Genomic DNA, 23,666 nt, shown 5'->3' on the forward strand with positions numbered 1-23,666 from the left:
GTTCTTTGTTTCTGGACATTTTGAGCCTGTAATCGAACCCACAAATGCTGATGCTCCAGATACTCAACTATTCTAAAGAAGGCCAGCTTCTTTAATCAGCACAACGGTTTTTAGCTGTGCAAACATAATTGCAAAAGGGCTTTCTACTGATCAATTAGCCGTTTCAAATTATAAATTTGGATTAGCTAACACAACGTGCCATTGGAACGCAGGAGGGATGCTTGCTGATAATGGGCCTCTGTACGCCTGTGTAGATATTCCATTAAAAATCAGCTGTTTCCAGCTACAATAGTCATTTACAACATTAATAATGTCTACATTGTATTTCTGATCAATCTTTTCTTTCAAAAACAAGGACATTTCTAAGTGACCCAAACTTTTGAACGGAAGTGTATATTTTTAGATAACTGATAGAATGCACTCATATATACAATTATATTATAATTATACCATTTGTTGTTGAAATCTTACAATAAATTGAAAACCCAAATCTGGGTGTGGGTCTATTCCCTTTCAATTCCAGTCAATTCAGGAAGTACATTGCAATTCAAATTCCAATTATTTTCAATGCTTTGAAATGAGGAACATTTTTCAAAAATGTGATAGATTAAAAAAAGAAAAAATAGTTTGGAGTATCTTCATCCAATTGTCCAACTGTTTCATTTATTATAATTGTTTTTAAAACATTTTTAAAATGTTGATGATTGTTGCTCAGGGACTGTTTCTAATTATGAATGCTCTTAGTGATGATTAATTGAAGGCCTTTGGTATTTGGTCTCTGATGGACCCGGACATTGGTCAGACAACATGACGCATTAGTTAATGTACAGTAGATGGAGAGAGAGGACATGTGTGGGTGTGTGTGTGTGTGTGTGTGTGTGTGTGTGTGTGTGTGTGTGTGTGTTTGTCAAATCAAATCCAACTGTATTTGTCACATTCTTTGTAAACATCAACTGTAGACTAACAGGGAAATACTTACTTTCTGGTTATTTCCTGACAATGCAGAGTTAATTATAAAAAAAAATGTAGAAATGTGTGTTAGTGTGTGTGAGAGAGAGGGCGAAGGGAATATCGAAATAAAAAGCCCTAACAGCCAGTCAACAGGGTAAGTTAACTCTACTTTAAAACGACTTAAAGCTCTACTTGCATTTCCGTCTTTGCCTTCACATCAACTTTTTTCTTCGTAGCATTTGTCACTCACCCTCAATCTCATCTCTCTTTTTCTCTCTCTCTGCCTTTCTGTGTCAGGTGACTTGTTTTTCTACTCTTTCTTTCTTAATCTTTTTTTCTGTCACTTCTTGGTGACAAATTGTTCCTCTCCATCTTTTTCCTCTCTTGTTCTTACGTCTATCCTTTTGTCTTTATTTCTTTCTTTCTCTCTCTCTCTCAGAAACTGTCTCCCCACCGTGTGGCTCCTCTCTACTCTGTACTCCGCCTCTGTAGCAGAAGGATGCACCTTCTTGGTCTCCCTGTCCTGGCCCTGCTCCCTGTGCCATCCCTGTGTGAGCGTTTGAGATCCGCAGTCCGTGTGGCATCCAGCTGGTCGAAGCTCTGCTGTTGGTCTGTGGAGAGAATGGGTCAGCGAGACGGGTCAGAGAGGAGAACATAGGCCTGCGTATGTTTTTGCGTGTGTCTATAGGTGCCTGTTTCTGTGTAACGGTACCCTGTTTTCAACCCAAACAGGTATCATCCAGTGGAGGCTGGTGGGAGGGGCTATAGGAGTATGGGGTCATTGTAATGGCTGGAATGGACTTCATGGAACAGTATCAAACACATCAAACATATAGAAATCACATGTTTGACTCCGTTCCGTTAATTCCATTACAGACATTACAATGAGCCCATCCTACTATAGCTCCTCCCACCAGCCTCCACTGGCATCATGATGAGGGACATAGCCCATTTCCAAATGGAAACCAGGGTGATGCTGGAGAATGAAGAGAGATCAGGACCATGGACTGTTAAAGAGGGGCTACTGAAACTACTATGACCTGGAAAACTGCTGCAATAGTTAGGAAAGCTGTTGCTGTTCCTCGGCCAACAAGCAAAGATCTGGGGAACCACAAAACTACAACACTTTGAGACCGATTTAGCATGGGTTTAAACCAGTGGAAAGTTTAAACATTTTCTGAAGTATATACACTAAAAGGATATGGGTCGACATATGAGGATAAAAAGTTTGAAAGACAATTAACAACTAAACAATAAAATAGTGTATTTTATTTAAGGAGGCAAGTCAGTTAAGCACACATTCTTATTTATTACAGCCTACTGTGCGCCATCCTATGGGACTCTCAATCACGGCCGGTTGTGATACAGCCTGGATTCGAACCAGCCTCAAGCACTGAAATGCAGTGTCTAAGACCGCTGCAATTATTTGTTATAATAAAGGCTTGATATTCAGTCATCGAAACGTGAAAAAATATAATCTTCAGTATTAAATACACATCTAGATGTATAGGCGGGAAAAGTATTTATTTTGTTCAGGATCTTTCAAATAGCATTTGGAAGGTTGTCATACCCAACATTAGCCCGATCAACAAAAAACTTAATTTCCCGTCGGCCCTTGTTGACCGGTTTCAAGTGAAGGGAAATAAAATGTCGGCGATGGATGGGATGGGCCTCTTATTGTGCTTTTAAAACAACAATATCTCAACCTTTAATACTGTATTTTAAACGTAAATTGCATGTTTTAGAAAATAAAGGGTAATCGAAGATTGTGGATTTACACGGACAAAACATATAACTGGATCTAAGGAATTTAGCGCATGTATTTGACTGGTGTAGCTAGGAGGTGAGCTAACATTAGCATTCCTGGCCAGCTAGCTAGTAACGTTAATGCTATTTCTGGCAGGTCTGGCTGGCTAGCTACGAATCTATTCCATTGAAAACATGTGATGATTGTAACTAGTTTTCAGTGATCAAGTGTATTTGCTAGTTAAGTTAGTTTATGTAGTTTGTTAGCCTAGTCAACTGACGAGTGCGGCCTGATCCAGGTATTTTGCAACATCTAACGTTAGCTAGCCACTGCCAGTTATAACTAATGCAACGGGTAATTAGATAGTTAGCTAGCATTAGTTAGCGCTCTCGTTCGCTGGCTGCAGTTTTCATTATAGATCTGTGGTCTTATTAGCCAGCTAGCATTACATAGTTATACAACGACGTGTATTTACGACCCAATCACTGAATGTCATTATCGTCTATCTTTCGTGTTTTTTCGCATGAAACTGTGAAATTAGCTAAACGGCTAACCCCGATCAGTAATGATAGCTTGATGTCGAGACTAGCTAGACTACAATTTCACTATTGTTCTCACATAGATGGCCATAGAGGAAGAAACTGATGGAGACAGCCTGAATCCCAGAAACAAAGGATTGTGCTGTAACTGTGCTTCCTCAAATTAATTGAGAGGGTACCGTAGAAGTTGAAGGTTTTGGTTCAATCGTTTTGTTTATGGTCATGCTGCAACTGATATGAATTGAGGAATGCTTACATTTATACACGGTCTACATTTTCTAATATACCTGAAGTGATAAGCGATGTGGCACAGAGGGAGGGTCACACACACCACTACACTACAAGATTCTTCAAAACAAAATTTGATTTGCCTTCTGTTGCTTCAGACAGAGAAAGACTCCAGCGAAGAGGAGACAGATAAGGATGAAGAAAGGAGTAGGACGAGGTTGAGGTGTTACCAATTGCGATAGGGAGAGCCCAGATGACGAGCCTAGCGAGCTGGTGAGTGATTGTGTGTTTTTTAAAGCTCTTCCACCGACTGTAGCAGCTATTAATGTGTGTGTTTGTCTGTCTGTCCCCTTCGTATAGGGAGCTGTCATTACTGCAACCCCCGAAACGCTTCCCTGCCTGGTCTATCTTCACTGCTCTCCACAGCATCTCCTTGATAGGTAATGTCGGCCTACACTACATTACTTTTAAAATCTTTCCTGTAATTTTTTTTTGCCTTGCCAACATAGTGTTGCCGCTCTAAACGATGTGGCAGAGACCGGGGTCACACGCTATAAAATTCTCCCCTTGGCCGTGAGGATTCGCAACACCACGCTGTCTCGCAAAAACAATTATGTAATTAGATGAGCTAGAATGAGCTGTGGGTCAAAGCCGCCTCATAAACGTTTTCAGTCAGACATTCACGCATGCCATGCAGAGTTGAAATATCAAGCCAATACGTTTTTGGATTGAATAACATTGCTTGTCAACTTCAGAGCTGTGATGATATTACGTTTTGGTTAAAGGCAAGTACAAATGCATTGCAAGTATTAGTCATCACTCTTGTTTAAGAGTACAAGTTCTGGCAGACGCGATACATCATCATCACTGGTAGGATATCTTTGGCTATTGCTGATCACCGTTCTCAAAACTTGTCGTTAAACATCTCACACTACAAGAGCATTGTAGATTTTTTTTGAAAATATCGGGCCGTCTCAAAGACGGGGATCGGTATGCCTCAGATTTCTTCTCTGACCCGCTCACATTTAAACAAGCATCGGTGACAGCCACGCGCCCCGAGTAGGCAACGACGTGTATTTTGTCTCCAATCTCAAACTTGTCAGGGACAGCTAAATTGCGGCCAAAATCATATGTCCGGCTAAAGAGAGGATGTCAGAGTGAAAAGTAAGCTCAAATGTATGGGAGAGGGAGACACCCAATATAATAAATGACATAACAGGGAATTTAGATGTGCCAGTTCCACTGTGCGTGGTCTCAGTAGTGATGTATTTGTATTCCAGTTCTGACCTTGAAGTGGAGTTGACAGCTGAGGTGAGAGTGGAAGGCTCGTCACTGCTCAGTATCTTGTCCACTGTCACTGCTGGTATAGGCAACAGGAAGTCGGGTAAATTATTGGTACCGACTCAAATACACACCTACAATACTCTACTTCCCCCAAACACACACACACACACACACACACACACACCCCCACACACACTTCACAGATTGTGGACCCCAGGTGGTTGATTAAAGCCTAACATTTCTTGTCTCATCTTTCAGGGTTGCTCTTTTATCCCCGGCCCTCAGCATCCCTCCTCCAGCCACAACCCCAGGCTCCAGGGAGTACTGACTGGACTGCAGCTTGCCCCAGGCCCAGCTCCCATCCTGGCTATGGATTTAACTCGAATCCCAGGCCTTAAAGGGGTGCCTGCCGTCCCTCCTCCTCACGGGATCACAGAGACTGCCAAGAGCCCCCTGCCTTCCTCCACATCTCCCTCCTCTCCTTCCTCCTCTCCTGCCTCCCCACCTTCCTCTTCATCCTCCTCTCCTGGAGCTGTGGCAACCAGCTACCACAACGACATCCAAGAGGGAATGGCCAACAGCGTGATGATGGGTGACGTAGTGTCCTCCACTTCCGCCTCCCTGGCTCCCCCCTCCTCTCTCGCTGACCCCCCTTTCTCCTCCTCTGATCCCTTGTTATGTCTCTCCCCACCCCCTGTGGGCACCGACGGACAAAAAGAGGACGAGACGGAGATCTACGACCCTTTTCACCCCACGGAAGGAGAAAGGGAGGGAGGAGCGGCCGAGGAGGAGGAAGAAGGGGAAAAGTACGATCCCTTTGATCCGACCGGCTCTCCCCCCTCAGAGAGAGAGGAGGAGGAGCGAGCAACGGGGGGAGGGAGGGAGAGAGGGAACAGCGTGAGCAGCAAGGGGAGCGATGCCAGAGGGAAGAAAAGGAAGGCAGAGATGGGGGGGACAGGAGGAGAGGAGAAGGACAATGCTCCTCCAGACTCCACGGACACTCTCTCTGTTGCCCCGCTCTCCCCGCGCTCTCTCCCTCTACCCCTCCGGAGGAGGCTGGACCGAACCAAAGAGCCCCGGGTGAAAGTACGGGACAGGAGAGAGAAGGCGGACCACTCGGACCACTCTGAAATTGAGGAGGGTGAGATCGTGGGGGCCACCGAGAGGGACGGAGGGAATAGGGAGGAGAGAGGCCGGGAAGGAATCGTTCCTCTCGTCCTCCCCATCTCCTCCGGCAGTCCTTTCCTCCACGGGGGAGCTAAGCCGGAGAGGATCCTGAGGGTGTTGGATGGGGATAGCTTTGTGTCGGTGCGGGCTGATGGGGACTGGGGGGGGCCGGTGATGCCTGGCAGGGAGGATGGGGAGCCCATGGAGGAGGAGGAGGAGGAAGAAGAGGAAGAGGTGGTGGTCGGGTTGGGAGATCTTAGGAGGAAGCTGGTCAGCCGGCGTAAGGCGAGATACCGTTCCTCCTTCCCTTCTTCCCTCTCACCTCAGCACCTCCCATCGTCTCCTCACACCCTCCTTCTGCCTCCCCCCCCTCCCTCCACTGCCGAGAAGGACAAGAGCCGCAAGTCCTCCAAGAGTTCCAAGGAGAGGGAGCGGCGCAAGCGGAAGGAAGGAAAGGTACGGGAGGAGGAGGAGAGTAGGAGGAGGAGGAGGAAGAAAAGGAAAGAGAAGGATTGTGGTGGAGAGAAGAGTGGTGAGAGGAAGGAAAGACACAGGGAAAGGGAGAGGGGGCGGCGGAGTGAGAGAGAGAAGAAAACAAAGGTGGAGGAGAGAGGGAGGAGCAGCAGAAGCGATAGCAGAAAGAGGAAGAAGAGACGATGGAGCACCCCGGAATCATCAGCACGCCCCCGCTCACAAAACTCCTCAGTGCGGCAAATGCGCGGGGGTCGCTCCTGGTCAAACACTTCAGAGGACCAACACAGAGAGAGAGATAGGGACAGAGACAGAGAGAATAACAGAGACCGGTACAGAGACCGAGATGGGGAACAAGATGGAGATCGAGACAAGGACAGAAAGAAAGATGACACCCGGAGAAGGGAGAGGGATAGAGACTCGAGCCGGATAAAGAGGGAAAGAGAGCGAGACGGCATCCACGAATCGACCAACCGAGAAAGAGGCAGCTCCAAGAGGTCTAAAGCAAGCATAGAACAAAGGCACCGGGACAGGCACCGAGAAAGGGACAGAGAAACGGACAGGGACAGAGACAGAGAAAGGGACAGAGACAGAGAAAGGGACAGAGACAGAGAAAGGGACAGAGACAGAGAAAGGGACAGAGACAGAGAAAGGGACAGAGACAGAGAAAGGGACAGGGTCAGAGAAGGGGACAGGGAAAGACGTAGAGACGGTCGTCCCGTGGTGCCACCGTCCATCCAGGATCTCAATGGCTCTGACCTGTTCGCCATCAAGCGCACCATCACGGTCACCACGACCACCACCACCACTCTCCCCGGTTCCCCCCCGCTGGCTCCATCCTCCCCCCACAGCCCCCCCCAGGGCTCAGACAAGCCCCACAAGAGGAAGAAGAAGAGGCGTCGGCGCTCGGACGAAGAGTTGGAAGAAGGCATGGGCCGGCGTGGGAGCCGCTCCCTCTCGCCGCCGTCACATTACCATGGCTATGACTCGGACCACTTTTCAGACAAACTGGAGATAAACATGCACTCTCTGGACGGGGAGGCCCTGGACTCAGACTACCCCTCTATAGAAGACTCCCCACCCCCTCCCCAGCTTCTGGAACCCGCTGCTCCCAGCGCCAAACCCAAGACCGCCACCAAACCTGGACGCCACCACTTCAAGAAGAAATCCCGAACGGGGAAGAAAGCTGGTCAGTCCGAGTCATCCTCTTCCTCCTCGGTTCGACCCAAAGGCAAGGGGCTCTCCACTGCCTCACTCTCCCCAACCCAGGCCGCCCTAGCCACCCTCCCCTCGGCCAAACGAGGGCGGAAGATGGGGAAGGAGAAAGATCGTGGGGAAAAAGGGGGAAAGAAAGAGTCTGGTCGGTCTGGCAGGTCCAAGAAATTAAGCGGTGGTGGGAGGAAAGCCAAGCTGCAATCCAAAGTGTCAGTGCTCGTGCGTGAGGGCGTGAGCAGCACCACGGGGGGCCCGGTGGGCTCTGGGAAGCTGGGCATGGAGCTCCTCGGGGCAGGCGGGTCAGTAGGGGGCTCTGGTATGCCGGTGGTGGGAGGTTCCATTGCGGTGGTCTTTAGGAGGGACAATGAGAGCAGGTCTCCGTTCCTCAAGCCCTGCTCTGAGCCTCTATTGCTGAGTGGACGCAACAAGGACCTGGGGAAGGTGGGCAAACGCAGTTCCCTGGCCGCTCCCCCTTCCTCCTCGCTGGCCAATCCCACGGTGGCAACACTGAAGTCCAAGAAGGCCAAGCCCAGTTCCACCACCTCCACTTCCTCCTCGGCGTCTTCACCCTCATCGTCCCTGGCAACCAAGCGTAGGCGGCGGCTGGCGAAGAAGACGCGGGGAGAGAAAGGCTTAGCCGCTGGTTTGACGGACGTGGATGGCGCCATGGCAAACTGTAGCTCTGAGGGCGGCGGCTGGGGTGGACCTTCCTCCGACATCCAATCAGGAGTCGGGACTAAACCATCCAGTCCACACTCTGGTCCAGCCGGTCCAACCCCTTCCTCATCCTCTTCTTCGTCATCCTCCTCTTCCACCAGTGTCCTCCCCCCGTCTTCCTCACCCCCCCACACCCCTCCGCCCTCCTTCACCACCTCGCGTGATGCTCGGGAGTCGTCTCCCGACTCGCAGACTGTGGACAGCAGCTGTAAGACCCCTGAGCCCTCCTTCCTATCCGAGGACTGCCCTGCTCAGACCCAGAGCACCCCCAACGTGCCCCCCTCCAGTCCCACGTCCGTACCATCCTCCCAGGGGGGAGGCCTCTCACAATACGACCCCTCCAGCATAAAGCCCCTTCCTCTGGAAGAAGGCTCCAAATCCCTGGCCTCACCCCCTTGCTCCTCCTCATCTGGCTCTGCCCTCGCCTCTCTCTCCCTTCCTCCTTCCTCCACAGACCCCTCCTCCTCTTCCTCTTCTTCTGTTTCTTCATCCTCAGCCAACAAGCTGCCACCGCCTCCTCCTCCCCCTCCTGCTGCCCCTACCCTCCCCTGGAGTCTGCAGACAGGAGTGGACTGCACAGCCGGAGGAGTTTTAGCATGTAAGTCTCTGTCACGAGCATTCGTTATAATAATGTCAACTAGTAGATTTTTGGTGGAGGGGCATTCTTTTTTGGGGGTATTCCTGTTGCTACTATGAAGTATATAATATCTATAAGGTTTTACTAACCCCTTGCTCTCTGTATTTCAGTGACAGCTCTGCTGTTTAAGATGGAAGAGGCCAATATCGCAAGTAGAGCCAAAGCCCAAGAGTTCATTCATGCTACAAGCCAGGTGTGTGTGTGTGTGTGTGTGTGTGTGTGTGTGTGTGTGTGTGTGTGTGTGTGTGTGTGTGTGTGTGTGTGTGTGTGTGTGTGTGTGTGTGTGTGTGTGTGTGTGTGTGTGTCGTACCAGTCAAAAGTTTGGACACACCTACTCATTCCAGGATTTCTCTTTATTTCTACTTTTTCTACATTGTAGAATAATAGTGAAGACATCAAAACTATGAAATGACACATGGAATCATGTAGTAACCAAAAAAGTGTGAAACAAATCAAAATATATTTTATATTTGAGATTCTGCAAAGTAGCCACCCTTTGCCTTGATGACAGCTTTGCATACTCTTGGCATTTTCTCAACCAGCTCCATGAGGTTGTCACTTGGAATGCATTTCAATTAATATGTGTGCCTTGTTAATTTGTGGAATTTCTTTCCTTAATGCATTTGAGCCAATCAGTTGTCTTGTGACAAGGTAGGGGTGGTATACAGAAGATATCCCTATTTGGTAACCTCCCTCTACCATCTGTTCTATTGGCCAACGTGACATCACTGGAGAATAAACTGGATGAGTTCTGTTCAAGACTATTGTACCAACGGGACATTTAAAAACGGTAATATCGTATGTTTCACCGAGTCATGGCTGAAGGATGACACGGATAATAAACAGTTGGCTGGGTTTTCCGGGCATCTGCAGGACAGAACAGCTATGTCTGGTAATACACGGGGTGGTGGTATGTGTATATTTGTCAATAACAGTTGGTGCGCGATGTTTAATATTAAAGTCTTGAGGTATTGCTCGTCTGAGGTAGAGTGATAAGCTGTAGACCACACTATCTACCAAGTTTTCATCTATATGTTTCATAGCTGTCTATTTACCACAACAAACACATGCTAGCACTATGACCTCACTCAATGAGCTGTATAAGGCCATAAGCAAAAAAGAATATGCTCATCCAGAAGTGTCGCGCCTAGTGGCCGGAAACTTTAATGCAGGCAAACTTAAATCCATTTTCCGTTATTTCTACAAGCATGACATATGTGCAACCAAAGGGGGAAAAAAACTCTAGACCACCTTTACTCCACACACAGAGACGCATGCAAAGCTCTCCCTCGCCCTCCCTTTTGCAAATCTGACCATAATTATATCCTCCAGATTCCTGCTTACAAGCAAAAACTAAAGCAGGAAGTATGTGACTCAATACTGAAGTGGTCAAATGATGCGAATGCTACGCTACAGACTCTTCCAGGATTCATCCAATGGCATTGAGGAGTTTATCACATCAGTTACCGGCTTCATCAATAAGTACATCGACGATCTCATCCCCGCAGTGACCGTACCTCCATATCCCAACCAGAAGCCATGGATTACAGGCAACATCCGCACTGAGCTAAAGGCTAGAGCTTCCGCTTTCAAGGAGCGGGACACAAATCCACATGCGTATAAGAACCACTATGCCTTCAGATGAATAATTTAAACAGGCAAAGCATCAATACAGGAACTAGGATTGAATCCTACTGCGCCGGTTCTGATGCTTGTTGGATGTGGCAGTGCTTGCAAACTATTACGGAGTACAAAGGAAAACTCAGCCGAGAGCTGCCCAGTGACACAAACCTACCAGACGGGCTAAATGCCTTTTGATACTTGCTTCGAGGCAAGCAACACTGAAGCATGTGTAACCGATGTGAAATGGCTAGCTAGTTATCGGGGTGCGCGCCAATAGCGTTTCAATCGGTGACGTCACTCGCTCTGAGACCTTGAAGTAGTTGTTCCCCTTGCTCTGCAAGAGCCGCGGCTTTTGTGGCGCGATGGGTAACGATGCTTCGAGGGTGGTTCGAGCCCAGGTAGGGGTGAGGAGATAGAAGGAAGCTATACTGTTACACATGCATGAGAGCACCAGCTGTTCCGGACGACTGTGTGATCAAGCTCTCCATAGCCTATGCAAGTAAGACTTTTTAAACAGGTCAACATTCACAAGGCCGCAGGGCCAGACGAATTACCAGGACGTGTACTGCATGCGTGGACCAACTGGCAAGTGTCTTCACTGACAATTTCAACCTCTCCCTGACAGAGTCTGTAATACCTTTGTGTTTCAAGTAGACCTCCATAGTCCCTGTGCCCAAGAAAGTGTTGTTTTGTACTTCCTAAACATGCCGCCCCCAGGTGGTAAGGTTAGGCAACAACACATCAGCCACGCTGATCTTTAACGGGGGGCACCTCGGGTGTATGCTTAGTCCCCTCTTGTACTCCCTTTTCACCTACGACTGTGTGGCCAAGCATGACTCCAACACCCTCATTAAGCTTTCTGATGACACGTGGCAGGCCTTATTACCGACAACAATAAGACCGCCTATAGGGAGGAGGTTGGAGACCTGGAAGTGTGGTACCAGGACAACAACCTCTCCCTCAACATGAGCAAGACAAAGGAGCTGATCGGGTACTACAGGAAAAGGAAGGCCGAACACACCCATTCACACATAGTGTAACGGGTCGAGAGCTTCAAGTCCCTTGGTATCTACATCACCAACAAACTATCATGGTCCAAACACACCAAGAGGGTTGTGAAGAGGGCACGACAACACATTTTTCCCCTCAGGAGACTGAAAAGATTTGGCATGGGTCCCCAGATCCTCAAGGTTCTAGAGGTGCACCATCGAGAGCATCCTGACTGGATGCATCACCGCCTGGTATGACAACTGCTTGGCATCCGACCGTAAGGTGCTACAGAGGGTAGTGCATACAGCCCAGTACTTCTCTGGAGTCAAGTTTCCTGCCATCCAGGACCTATATACTAGGCTGTGTCCGAGGATGGCCCAAAAAATGGACAGACTCCAGTCACCCAAGTCATAGACTGTTCTCTCTGCTACCGCACAGGAAGCGGTACCGGAGCGCCAAGTCTAGGTCCAAAAGGCTCCTTAACAGCTTCTACCCCCAAGCCATAAGACTGCTGAACTATTAATAAAATGGCCACCCGGACTGTTTACATTGACCCCCCCCCCCCACCTTTGTTTTTACACAACTGCTACTCGCTGTTTATTATCTATGCATAGCCACCTTACCCCTACCTACATGTGCAAACTACCTTTACTAACCTGTATCCCTTGGTACTGGTACCCCTTGTATATACATTTACATTTAAGTCATTTAGCAGACGCTTTTATCCAGAGCGACTTACAAATTGGTGCATTCACCTTATGACATCCAGTGGAACAGCCACTTTACAATAGTGCATCTAAATCTTTTGGGGGGTGAGAAGGATTACTTATCCTATCCTAGGTATTCCTTAAAGAGGTGGGGTTTCAGGTGTCTCCGGAAGGTGGTGATTGACTCCGCTGTCCTGGCGTCGTGAGGGAGTTTGTTCCACCATTGGGGGCCAGAGCAGCGAACAGTTTTGACTGGGCTGAGCGGGAACTGTACTTCCTCAGTGGTAGGGAGGCGAGCAGGCCAGAGGTGGATGAACGCAGTGCCCTTGTTTGGGTGTAGGGCCTGATCAGAGCCTGGAGGTACTGAGGTGCCGTTCCCCTCACAGCTCCGTAGGCAAGCACCATGGTCTTGTAGCGGATGCAAGCTTCAACTGGAAGCCAGTGGAGAGAGCGGAGGAGCGGGGTGACGTGGGAGAACTTGGGAAGGTTGAACACCAGACGGGCTGCGGCGTTCTGGATGATTTGTAGGGTTTAATGGCACAGGCAGGGAGCCCAGCCAACAGCGAGTTGCAGTAATCCAGACGGGAGATGACAAGTGCCTGGATTAGGACCTGCGCCGCTTCCTGTGTGAGGCAGGGTCGTACTCTGCGGATGTTGTAGAGCATGAACCTACAGGAACGGGCCACCGCCTTGATGTTAGTTGAGAACGACAGGGTGTTGTCCAGGATCACGCCAAGGTTCTTAGCGCTCTGGGAGGAGGACACAATGGAGTTGTCAACCGTGATGGCGAGATCATGGAACGGGCAGTCCTTCCCCGGGAGGAAGAGCAGCTCCGTCTTGCCGAGGTTCAGCTTGAGGTGGTGATCCGTCATCCACACTGATATGTCTGCCAGACATGCAGAGATGCTATTCGCCACCTGGTCATCAGAAGGGGGAAAGGAAGATTAATTGTGTGTCATCTGCATAGCAATGATAGGAGAGACCATGTGAGGTTATGACAGAGCCAAGTGACTTGGTGTATAGCGAGAATAGGAGAGGGCCTAGAACAGAGCCCTGGGGACACCAGTGGTGAGCGCGTGGTGAGGAGACAGATTCTCGCCACGCCACCTGGTAGGAGCGACCTGTCAGGTAGGACGCAATCCAGCGTGGGCCGCGCCGGAGATGCCCAACTCGGAGAGGGTGGAGAGGAGGATCTGATGGTTCACAGTATCGAAGGCAGCCGATAGGTCTAGAAGGATGAGAGCAGAGGAGAGAGAGTTAGCTTTAGCGGTGCGGAGCGCCTCCGTGATACAGAGAAGAGCAGTCTCAGTTGAATGACTAGTCTTGAAACCTGACTGATTTGGATCAAGAAGGTCATTCTGAGAGGGATAGCGGGAGAGCTGGCCAAGGACGGCACGTTCAAGAGTTTTGGAGAGAAAAGAAAGAAGGGATACTGGTCTGTAGTTGTTGACATCGGAGGGATCGAGTGTAGGTTTTTTCAGAAGGGGTGCAACTCTCGCTCTCTTGAAGACGGAAGGGATGAGTTGATGAGCGAGGTGAGGTAAGGGAGAAGGTCTCCGGAAATGGTCTGGAGAAGAGAGGAGGGGATAGGGTCAAGCGGGCAGGTTGTTGGGCGGCCGGCCGTCACAAGACGCGAGATTTCATCTGGAGAGAGAGGGGAGAAAGAGGTCAGAGCACAGGGTAGGGCAGTGTGAGCAGAACCAGCGGTGTCGTTTGACTTAGCAAACGAGGATCGGATGTCGTCAATTCCAGGGTACATTTGGCCTGGTGTTTTAGATAATTGTCCTGCTGAAAGGTGAATGTCTCCAAGTGTCTGTGTTGGAATGCAGACTGAACCAGGTTGTCCTCTAGGATTTTGCCTGTGCTTAGCTCTATACAGTTTATTTTATACTCAAAAAATCCCTGGTCCTTGCCGATGACCAGCATACCCATAACATGATGCAGCCACCACCATGCTTGAAAATATGAAGAGTGGTACTCAGTGATGTGGTGTTTGCACCAACAAAAATCTTTGTATCCAGGACAAAGTACATTTCTTTGCCACATTATTTGCAGTTTTACTTTAAATCAAATCAAATTCATTGGTCACATACACGTGTTTAGCAGATGTTATTGCGGGTGTAGCGAAATGCTTGTACTTCTAGCTCCGACAGTGCAGTAATATCGAACACTTTCACAACATATTCTCTAAATACATGTACATCTAAGTAAGGAATGGATTATCACAGCCTGTAACTGTTTTAAAGTCACCATTGGCTGGGCCACCCGAGTGGCGCACCGGTCTAAGGCACTGCCTTGCAGTGCTAAAGGCGTCACTACATACTCCGGTTCGATCCCGGGCTCACAACCGGCCATGTATCACAACCGGCCATGATTGGGATTTACTTGGCTCATCACGCTCTAGCGACTTCTTGTGGCGGGCCGGGTGCCTGCAGACTGGGGGGAAAATAAAATGTCATAATCACCTTTGGCCTCCTTCCTCTACGGCAACTGAGTTAGGAAGGATTCCTGTATCTTTGTAGTGATTGAGCGTATTGATGCACTGTTCAAAGTCTAATTAACAGCTTCAATATGCTCAAAGGGATATTCAATGTCTTTTTCCTACCAATTACGTGTGCTTCGCGAGGCTTTGGAAAACCTTCCTGGTATTTGTGGTTGAAGCTGTGTCTGAAATTCACTGTTCGGCTGAGGGACCTTACAATTATCTGTATGTGTGGGTTACAGAGATTAGGTATTCATTCAAAAATGGCACACAGTGAGTCCATGCAACTGATTGGGACTTAAGGAAAAATGTTTGTCCTGAACTTGTTTACGCTTACCATAACAGAGGTTGAATACTTATTGACTAAAGACACTTCAGCGTTTAATTTCTAAAAACACAATTCCACTTTGATTTTATTGGGGTATTGTGTGTAGGCCAGTGACACAAAATCTTAATTGAATCCATTTTTACATTAAGGCTCTACAAACGCAACAAAATGTGGAAAAAGTCAAGGGAGGTGAATACTGTCTGAAGACACGGTTTCCAGTTGAAGTCGGAAGTTTACATTCACCTCAACCAAATACAGTTTTTCACAATTCCTGACATTTAATTCCAGTAAATTTCCCTGTCTTAGGTCAGTTAGGCTCACCACTTTATTTTAAGAGTGTAAAATGTTAGAATAATAGTAGAGTGATTTATTTCCGCTTTTATTCAGAAGTTTACATACACTCAACTAGTATTTGGTAGCATTGCCTTTAAATTGTTTAACTTGGGTCAAACGTTTCGGGAAACCTTCCACAAGCTTCCCACAATAAGTTGGGTGAATTTTGGCCCATTCTCCCTGACAGAGCTGGTGTAACTGAGTCAGGTTTGTAGGCCTCCTTGCTCGCACACGCTTTTTCAGTTCTGCCCACACATTTTCTATAGGATTGAGGTCAGTGCTTTGTGATGGCCACTCCAATACCTTGACTTTGTTGGGGTCATTGTCCATTTGGAAGACCCATTTGCGACCAAGCTTTAACTTCCTGACTGATGTCTTGAGATGTGGATAGATTGAAGCGACATCATTTTCCTACCTCATGACGCCATCTATTTTGTGAAGTGCACCAATCTCTCCTGCAGCAAAGCACCCCCACAGCATGATGCTGCCTCCACATGCTTCACATTTGGGATGGTGTTCTTAGGCCCGTTCTATTTTTGTTTCATCAGACTAGAGGACATTTCTCCGAAAAGTACAAACTTTGTCTCCATGTGCAGTTGCAAACCGTAGTCTGGCTTTTTATGGCGGTTTTGGAGTGGTGGCTTCTTCCTTGCTGAGCGGCCTTTCAGGTTATGTTGATGTAGGACTCGTTTTACTGTGTATATAGATTATTTTGTACCCGTTTCCTCCAGCATCTTCACAAGGTCTTTTGCTGTTGTTCTGGGATTGATTTGCACTTTTCGCACCAAAGTACGTTAATCTCTAGGAGATAGAACACATCTCCTTCCTGAGCGGTATGACGGCTGTGTGGTCCCATGGTGTTTATACTTGCGTACTATTGTTTGTACAGATGAACATGGTATCTTCAGGCGTTTGGAAATTGCTCCCAAGGATGAACCAGACTCGTGAAGGTCTACAATTATTTTTCTGAGGTCTTGGCTGATTTCTTTTGATTTTCCCATGATGTCAAGCAAATAGGCACTGAGTTTGAAGCTGGGCCTTGAAGTACATCCACGGGTACACCTACAATTGACTCAAATTATTGTCAATCAGAAGCTTCTAAAGCCATGACATTTTCTGGTATTTTCCAAGCTGTTTAAAGGCACAGTCAACTTAGTGTATGTAAACCTCTGACCCACTGGAATTGTGATGCAGTGAATTATAAGTGAAATAATCTGTCTGTAAACAATTGTTGGAAAAATGACTTGTGTCATGCACGAAGTAGATGTCCTAACCGACTTGCCAAAACTATAGTTTGTTAACAAGAAATTTGTGGAGTGGTTGAAAAACACGTTTTAATGACTCCAACATAAGTGTATGTAAACGTCCGACTTCAACTGTATGTGTTACATATTTGTCTTGGATTGTTTTGAAGGTGTTAAATATTTGACCAAGCACTTTCGTCTCTCTCTCTCTCTTGCAGATTCTCTCCCAAACCAATCAGAACCATTCATCGCAGCATGCCCCTTCCTCTTCTTCCTCCTCCCAGGTTCCTCCCCCTGGCCCCACCCCTGCCCAGTTCATCCTGCACAGCTCTCTCCCAATGGTGGGCTGCACCAAAACCACGCCCAGCCACCTGCACCCTGGCATGTCTATGGGTGGCGGCTGTGCCCAGACCCCGCCCCCCCCCATGCCCTCTGGGTTCTCGGGAGGGTCCGGGGGCTCCAGTGACATAGGCTGGGACAACGAGAGCAAGGACCCTGACAAGGTAGCACCATTAAAAACCATTGTCTTTCTACCACTCCCATATCTTCCAATTACGGATGTGTGTGTGTGTGGAAAGGAAGGTCATCTGACTATCAGTACAGTACCTCATAGTGTTGTCACGATACCAGAATGTTGACTTCATTACCGATACCAGGTTTAGTGTCACGATGCTCAATACCAAAACGGTTCCATGGCAACAACAAAAAAGGCATATTAGCCAAAGTCACCGAATGGCACTTTATCCAGACAGATATACTCAGCTACTGCTCTCTTCAATCGTTGGGCATCTTTTGAGTTCAATATCACTACATTTGCATTTTTTTTACTAACAATTTTTCAGAGACAGCCATGTATGAATGAATCAATTATACAATCATGCAATCAGTTTGACTTTGTTTTTATACCAATCTAACTACATAATGGTAATAAGTTATTTGAATAATCTGTTGGGTAAATAAATCTGTAGAATATGGACAATACAGGTGAATGCATATTCAATAGGAGTGTGTGCATGCATTGAGTTATTGGCCTTGTATTCAACAACATTTGCGTAGAAGTAGCTTTTTCATAAATGTGCGTTGTCTCTTAACGAGTAACGATGTCATTAACGAGGCAGTCAGGACACCAAGGAATTTGGGTCAATGGGTAGCCTTGTGGTTAGAGCCGGATCGAATCCCCGAACCCCCAAGCTGACAAGGTAAAAATCTGTCGTTCTGCCCCTGAACAAGGCAGTTAACCCACTGTTCCTCGGTAGGCCGTCATTGTAAATAAGAATTTGTTCCTAACTGATTTGCCTAGTTAAATGAAGGTTAAATAAAAAACAACAACAGTTTTTATTGATGATCAGCTTTGAAGTGAACATATGCCTTTTGCAGTTTGCATATCACAAAGTAAGTCTCGGCTAGTGAATTGATGTTAGCTTAGCATCACCTAGCAAGGAAAGTTAGCCTACAAAGCTGGACACCCTGTATATTCTTCCATTGTAAAGGGTATCGACATTGTTTTGCTCACAGTAGTTAACAGTTTCAACATCTACATGCCTTGTCGCATTATTCAAGTCTGTTAACTTCTGTTCAGCATGAGTGGGGAGCTAACATGATGTTGCCCAGACTACCAGTGCAGGCTAGAAATAAGCAAGTGGAGCAGGCACTGTGCGCGCTATAATAAGGGGTTCGGCTGCGCTGATAAGAATGGCTTGATCCGTGAGGGACATTTGACAGAAGTACCGAAAGTGACATTCTACTGCAAAACAGTTTTGCATGTTCTGGTATCTAAAAAGTACTGACGTTTCGGTATACCTTTCAACCCTAGTACTGCACCTCTTATTTTATTTTTCTCTCTCTCGCTCTCAGTACCTGAAGAAGCTCCACACTCAGGAGCGTGCGGTGGAGGAGGTGAAGCTGGCCATTAAGCCGTACTACCAGCGTAAAGACATTAACAAGGACGACTACAAGGACATCCTGAGGAAGGCAGTACACAAGGTAACCCAGCTCTCGAACCATAAACCTGCTTTAGCTGCATTACATTGTTATTACATGGTTTAAGTGCGCTGTTGTCACGCGGCTGAGTGCGCCGTTACGAACGCTTTGTTCAGAGTTCTTAACGCTGTTATTCGAGGGTGTCAAACACCTTATTCTATGACTTGATAAACAGTTGAATCAGGTGTGTTAGTGCTGGGCTGGAACAAAAACGTCTGCTCTGCAATGGTCAGGCTTTTGGATTTAGGCTGTAGCGTCTCTCAGTAACGGAGTGTAGGTGCATCTTGTTCCATAGGAATAACAATTGCTGTTCAACCTGTCTGTGACTCGCACATTTTAAAATATTGGTTCACACAATTTAAAGATTGGCGTAATTACTAGACTGAGTGGTGTGGTGTCGATACAATTACTTTGACTTGTTTGTGAAGGTTTAAAGAATTTCCAAAAACAGTTGTTGGAAGTAGACTTCATAAAGGCCAGAGGGAGTGTAGTATATTTAAGCAATAAGGCCTGAGGCGGTGTGGTATATTGGCCAATACACTGAACAAAAATATAAACACAACATGTTAAGTGTTGGTTTCATGAGCTGAAATAAAATATTTTAAAAAATAACATCTGCACAAAGAGCTTATTTCTCTCAAATTTTGTGCACAAATTTGTTTACATCCCTGTTTGTGAGCATTTCTCCTTTGCTAAGATAATCCATCCACCTGACAGGTGTGGCATATCAAGAAGCGTATTCAACAGCAGGATCATTACACAGTTGCACCTTGTGCGGGGGACAATAAAAGGTCACTCTAAAATGTGCAGCTTTGTCACACCACACAATGCCACAGATGTCTTGCAATTGGCATGCTGACTGCAGGAATGTCCACCAGAGCTGTTTCTAGATAATGTAATGTTCATAAGCAACCTCCAATGCCGTTTTAGAGAATTTGACAGTATGTCTAACTGGCCTCACAACCGTAGACCATGTGTAACCACGCCAGCCCGGGCGGCTTCATGTGCGGGATCGTCCGAGACCAGCCACCCGGACAGCTGATGAAACTGAGTATGCACAACTGAAGAATTTCTTCACTAACTATCAGAAACCGTCTCAGGGACGCTTGTCTGTGTGCTCGCCGTCCTCACCGGGATCTTGACCCGACTGCAGTTTGGTGTCGTAACTGACTTCAGTGGGCAAATACTCTCCTTCGATGACCACTGGCACGCTAGAGAAGTGTGCTTTTCACGGATGAATACCGGTTTCAATTGTACTGGGCAGACGGCGTTGTGTGGGGAGAGCTGTTTGCTGATGTCAACATTGTGAACAGAGTGCCCGTGCTGGCAGTGTGGTTATAATATGGGGAGGCATAAGTAACACGATTGCATTTTTTCGAAGGCAATTTGAATGTACAGGGATACCATGACGAGATCCTGAGGCTCATTGTCGTGCCATTCATCCATCACCGCATTATAACGCACGGCCTCATGTCGCAAGGATCTGAACACAATTCCTGGAAGCTGAAAATGTCCCAGTTGTTCCATGGCCTGCACATCCATGTCACCCATTGAGCATGTTTGGGTTGCTCTGGATCAACGTTTACGACTGCATGTTCCGGTTCCCGCCAATATCCAGCTACTTCGCACTGCCATTGAAGAGTGTGACAACATTCCACAGGCCACAATCAACAGCCTGATCAACTCTATGCAAAGGAGATATGTGGCGCTGCATGAGGCAGATGGTGGTCACACCAAATACTGACTGGTTTTCTGATCCACGTGCATATATATAAAAAAAAGAAGCTATCTGTGACACATAGATGCCTATATGTATTCCCAGTCATGTGAAATCCATAGATTAGGGCATAATTAATTTAATTGATTTCCTTATGAACTGTGACTCAGTAAAATCTTTGAAATTGTTGTATGTTGTGCTTTATCTTTTTGTTCAGTGTACCATGGCCAAGGGCTGTTCTTATGCACAACGCGGAGCTGTATATTGGCCATATACCACAAACCTCAGAGGTGCCATTGCATTATACCTGTGGTATATTGTACAATATACACGCGGCTGAAATGCTGTTTCAGCCAATCATCATCCAGGACGCAAACTAACCGGTTTATAATGCAGAATATGTTACTATGTTCCAGCAGTTACAATTGGAAGTTGTAATTACAGCCTAGTTAAACTGTAACTACACAGTAATTACGCTGTAACAGCCATTTGATATATAGTGTGTTTATGACTAATACCGACCTGTGTCCGCTTCTCAGATCTGCCACAGTCGAACGGGAGAGATCAACCCGGTCAAGGTGAGCAACCTGGTCAAGCTTTATGTTCAGAGGTACAAGTACTTCAGGAAGCACGGTCGAAAGATGGACGAGGAAGAGAGGGAGGACAGAGAGATGGATTCCTCCTATTGATTGGACCAGGGGTCGCACTCTCCCTCCTTCCGTTGGTTCTGCCACCCAAGGACCAGCCCCGCACTCCTTGCACGTGACTGGGCCCAATGAGGCCGTAGAGTGACATTTTGTTTTATTCCCCTCCCTATTTGCTGTCCCCATGTAAACTCGTAACAACACCCCCCGTCTCCTGTGTGTCTTGCTGTACAGAAATGTTGAGTAGATATCTGCGAAATATACACACGCAGTATATGAATTTTTAAAAAAGTACAATGTTGTGGGAGAGATGCAGAATACATGTATACACACTTACACATGCGCGCGCGCACACACACACACTGTATATACTGTAAGTACACTACACTGACTCTCTCCTTTCTCTCTGTGTGGTATAAACCTGTCATAGTCAGGTGGTTGGTCTGTTGAATGGATGGATGGTTTAAATATAGAGATTTGACACTTGATATTCTGTCCCTGTCTTTTATTTGAAGTCTGTACTCTGAAGGGTGGTTTCCTGAGCACAGGAGATTCTCTATCGAGTTTGCATTTTAAATCCGGGACCAGGCTTAATCTGTGTCCGGGAAGCCAACCCTGAAGGTGTGTGTACTCTGATCAGTGCTTAGGCAGAGAGAGAAATAAATGAAAGCAGGGTGTCACTGTCCTACAAGCTATGGATTTACAGGCTTGCAGCAGACCTGTCACTGACTGAGTGAACTGTTTGTAATGGATTCTTTATACGGGCTGGTTCTGAACCAGGCTTAAATGCTGTAGGTAATGTTAGTTAAAAGAGCTACTTTGAAGCCTAAAGTAATTGCGTGTAATCTCTGTGTATCCCTTTCTGTCATACACACTGGCAGATCTAGGATCAGTTTTATCCGCCACACAATCCTTACCCTACCCATTAAAGTAGAGAAACTGCAAAACTTAGATTGGTTATTTGACACTAGATTGGCAATTTGACACTACTACTCTGTGGTTCGCCTTCATTGGTTTATATTAGTGTTAGTGAGTCATTTTTCATAGTACATTATCCGTCAATAAACGGACATCAAATGAAACATTGAAAGCGTATGACTTGTGACATCAGAGCTCACGTTAAAAGCAACCATGAAAATGAAGTCTTCTACACATTGGAAGTTGAAGCTATGTGGTGAGTCAATGCATGTTGGGTGCCGGGGATGTGTGAACTGGGATGTGTGAACTGTGTTGCAGGTATCAACGCGCTTGTTCCTTTCATTGTCAGGTCTCCTGTAATCTCTGTTAGTGGGTGAAGACGCCAGTCAATTTATCTCTACAAGTGTTTGACAAGTCAGGCAGTCAGAATTGCAACCAATGGAATAGTCCCAAACGAGTTAACACCAAGCAACATCAAGAGCACCTCAGAACTATGGAAGTATATAATTATTAGGGCTGTCAGAGTTGATCAGTTTTTATAAATGTTTTGTAATGTTTAGTGCACCACTTTCTTTTTATCACGATTTAATGATATTTTCTGAAATTGTAGAGAATACATTGAAAACACCCAAAATACATGATCTATACAGCAGAAATCTAGATGTGTCATGGACACCGGCGTCACGCTTCCAGACAAACTAAACACATTCTTTGCTACAGTGCTATTGTCGCGGCTCACTAACAAAGACTGCGCCCCCCCTCCTTCTCCATGGCTGATGTGAGTAAAACATTTAAACTTGTTAACCCCTCGCCAGGTTTCTGGCCTGGACGGCATCCCTAGCCGTGTCATCAGAGCATGTGCAGACCAGCTGGCTGGTGTGTTTACGGACATATTCAATCGCTCCCTATCTCAGTCTGTTGTCCCCACATGCTTCAAGATGGCTACCATTGTTCCTGTACCCAACCAAGAAGGCAAAGAGAAATCCAATCAAATCAAATCCAATTTTAGTTGTCACATACACATGGTTAGCAGATGTTAATGCGAGTGTAGCGAAATGCTTGTGTTTCTAGTTCCGACAATGCAGTAATAATCAACAAGTAATCAACAATTCCAAAACTACTGTCTTATACACAGTGTAAGGGGATAAAGAATATGTACATAAGGATATATGAATGAGTGATGGTACAGAGCAGCATAGGCAAGATACAGTAGATGGTATCGAGTACAGTATATACATATGAGATGAGTATGTAAACAAAGTGGCATAGTTAAAGTGGCTAGTGATACATGTATTACATAAGGATGCAGTCGATGATATAGAGTACAGTATATACGTATGCATATGAAATGAATAATGTAGGGTAAGTAACATTATATAAGGTAGCATTGTTTAAAGTGGCTAGTGAGATATTTACATAATTCCCATCAATTCCCATTATTAAAGTGGCTGGAGTTAAGTCAGTGTCAGTGTGTTGGCAGCAGCCACTCAATGTTAGTGGTGGCTGTTTAACAGTCTGATGGCCTTGAGATAGAAGCTGTTTTTCAGTCTCTCGGTCCCAGCTTTGATGCACCTGTACTGACCTCGCCTTCTGGATGATAGCGGGGTGAACAGGCAGTGGCTCGGGTGGTTGTTGTCCTTGATGATCTTTATGGCCTTCCTGTAACATCGGGTGGTGTAGGTGTCCTGGAGGGCAGGTAGTTTGCCCCCGGTGATGCGTTGTGCAGACCTCACTACCCTCTGGA

The 23,666-nt window shown here is 46.6% G+C and overlaps 1 protein-coding gene across 3 annotated transcripts; it reads left to right on the forward strand.

The window, feature by feature from the left end:
• Positions 1-2,565: 2,565 nt before the first annotated feature.
• On the forward strand, positions 2,566-21,492 carry scaf1 (SR-related CTD-associated factor 1). Of its 3 annotated transcripts, none has more exons than XM_052518366.1 (9): positions 2,566-2,794; positions 3,624-3,738; positions 3,826-3,905; positions 4,746-4,849; positions 5,008-8,917; positions 9,067-9,149; positions 16,882-17,166; positions 18,518-18,646; positions 20,900-21,492. In XM_052518366.1, exons 5-9 carry the CDS (start codon positions 5,119-5,121, stop codon positions 21,047-21,049), a joined length of 4,446 nt encoding a protein of 1,481 aa, XP_052374326.1. In that variant the 5' UTR covers positions 2,566-2,794; positions 3,624-3,738; positions 3,826-3,905; positions 4,746-4,849; positions 5,008-5,118; the 3' UTR covers positions 21,050-21,492. The 3 variants fall into 3 exon arrangements, with proteins under 3 accessions (XP_052374326.1, XP_052374328.1, XP_052374327.1); XM_052518368.1 differs by having other exon boundaries at positions 16,948-17,166; XM_052518367.1 differs by lacking the exon at positions 4,746-4,849.
• Positions 21,493-23,666: the final 2,174 nt, after the last annotated feature.

The sequence above is a fragment of the Oncorhynchus keta genome, chromosome 5, assembly GCF_023373465.1.
Source record: "Oncorhynchus keta strain PuntledgeMale-10-30-2019 chromosome 5, Oket_V2, whole genome shotgun sequence".
In the NCBI taxonomy this organism is placed as follows: Eukaryota; Metazoa; Chordata; class Actinopteri; order Salmoniformes; family Salmonidae; genus Oncorhynchus; species Oncorhynchus keta.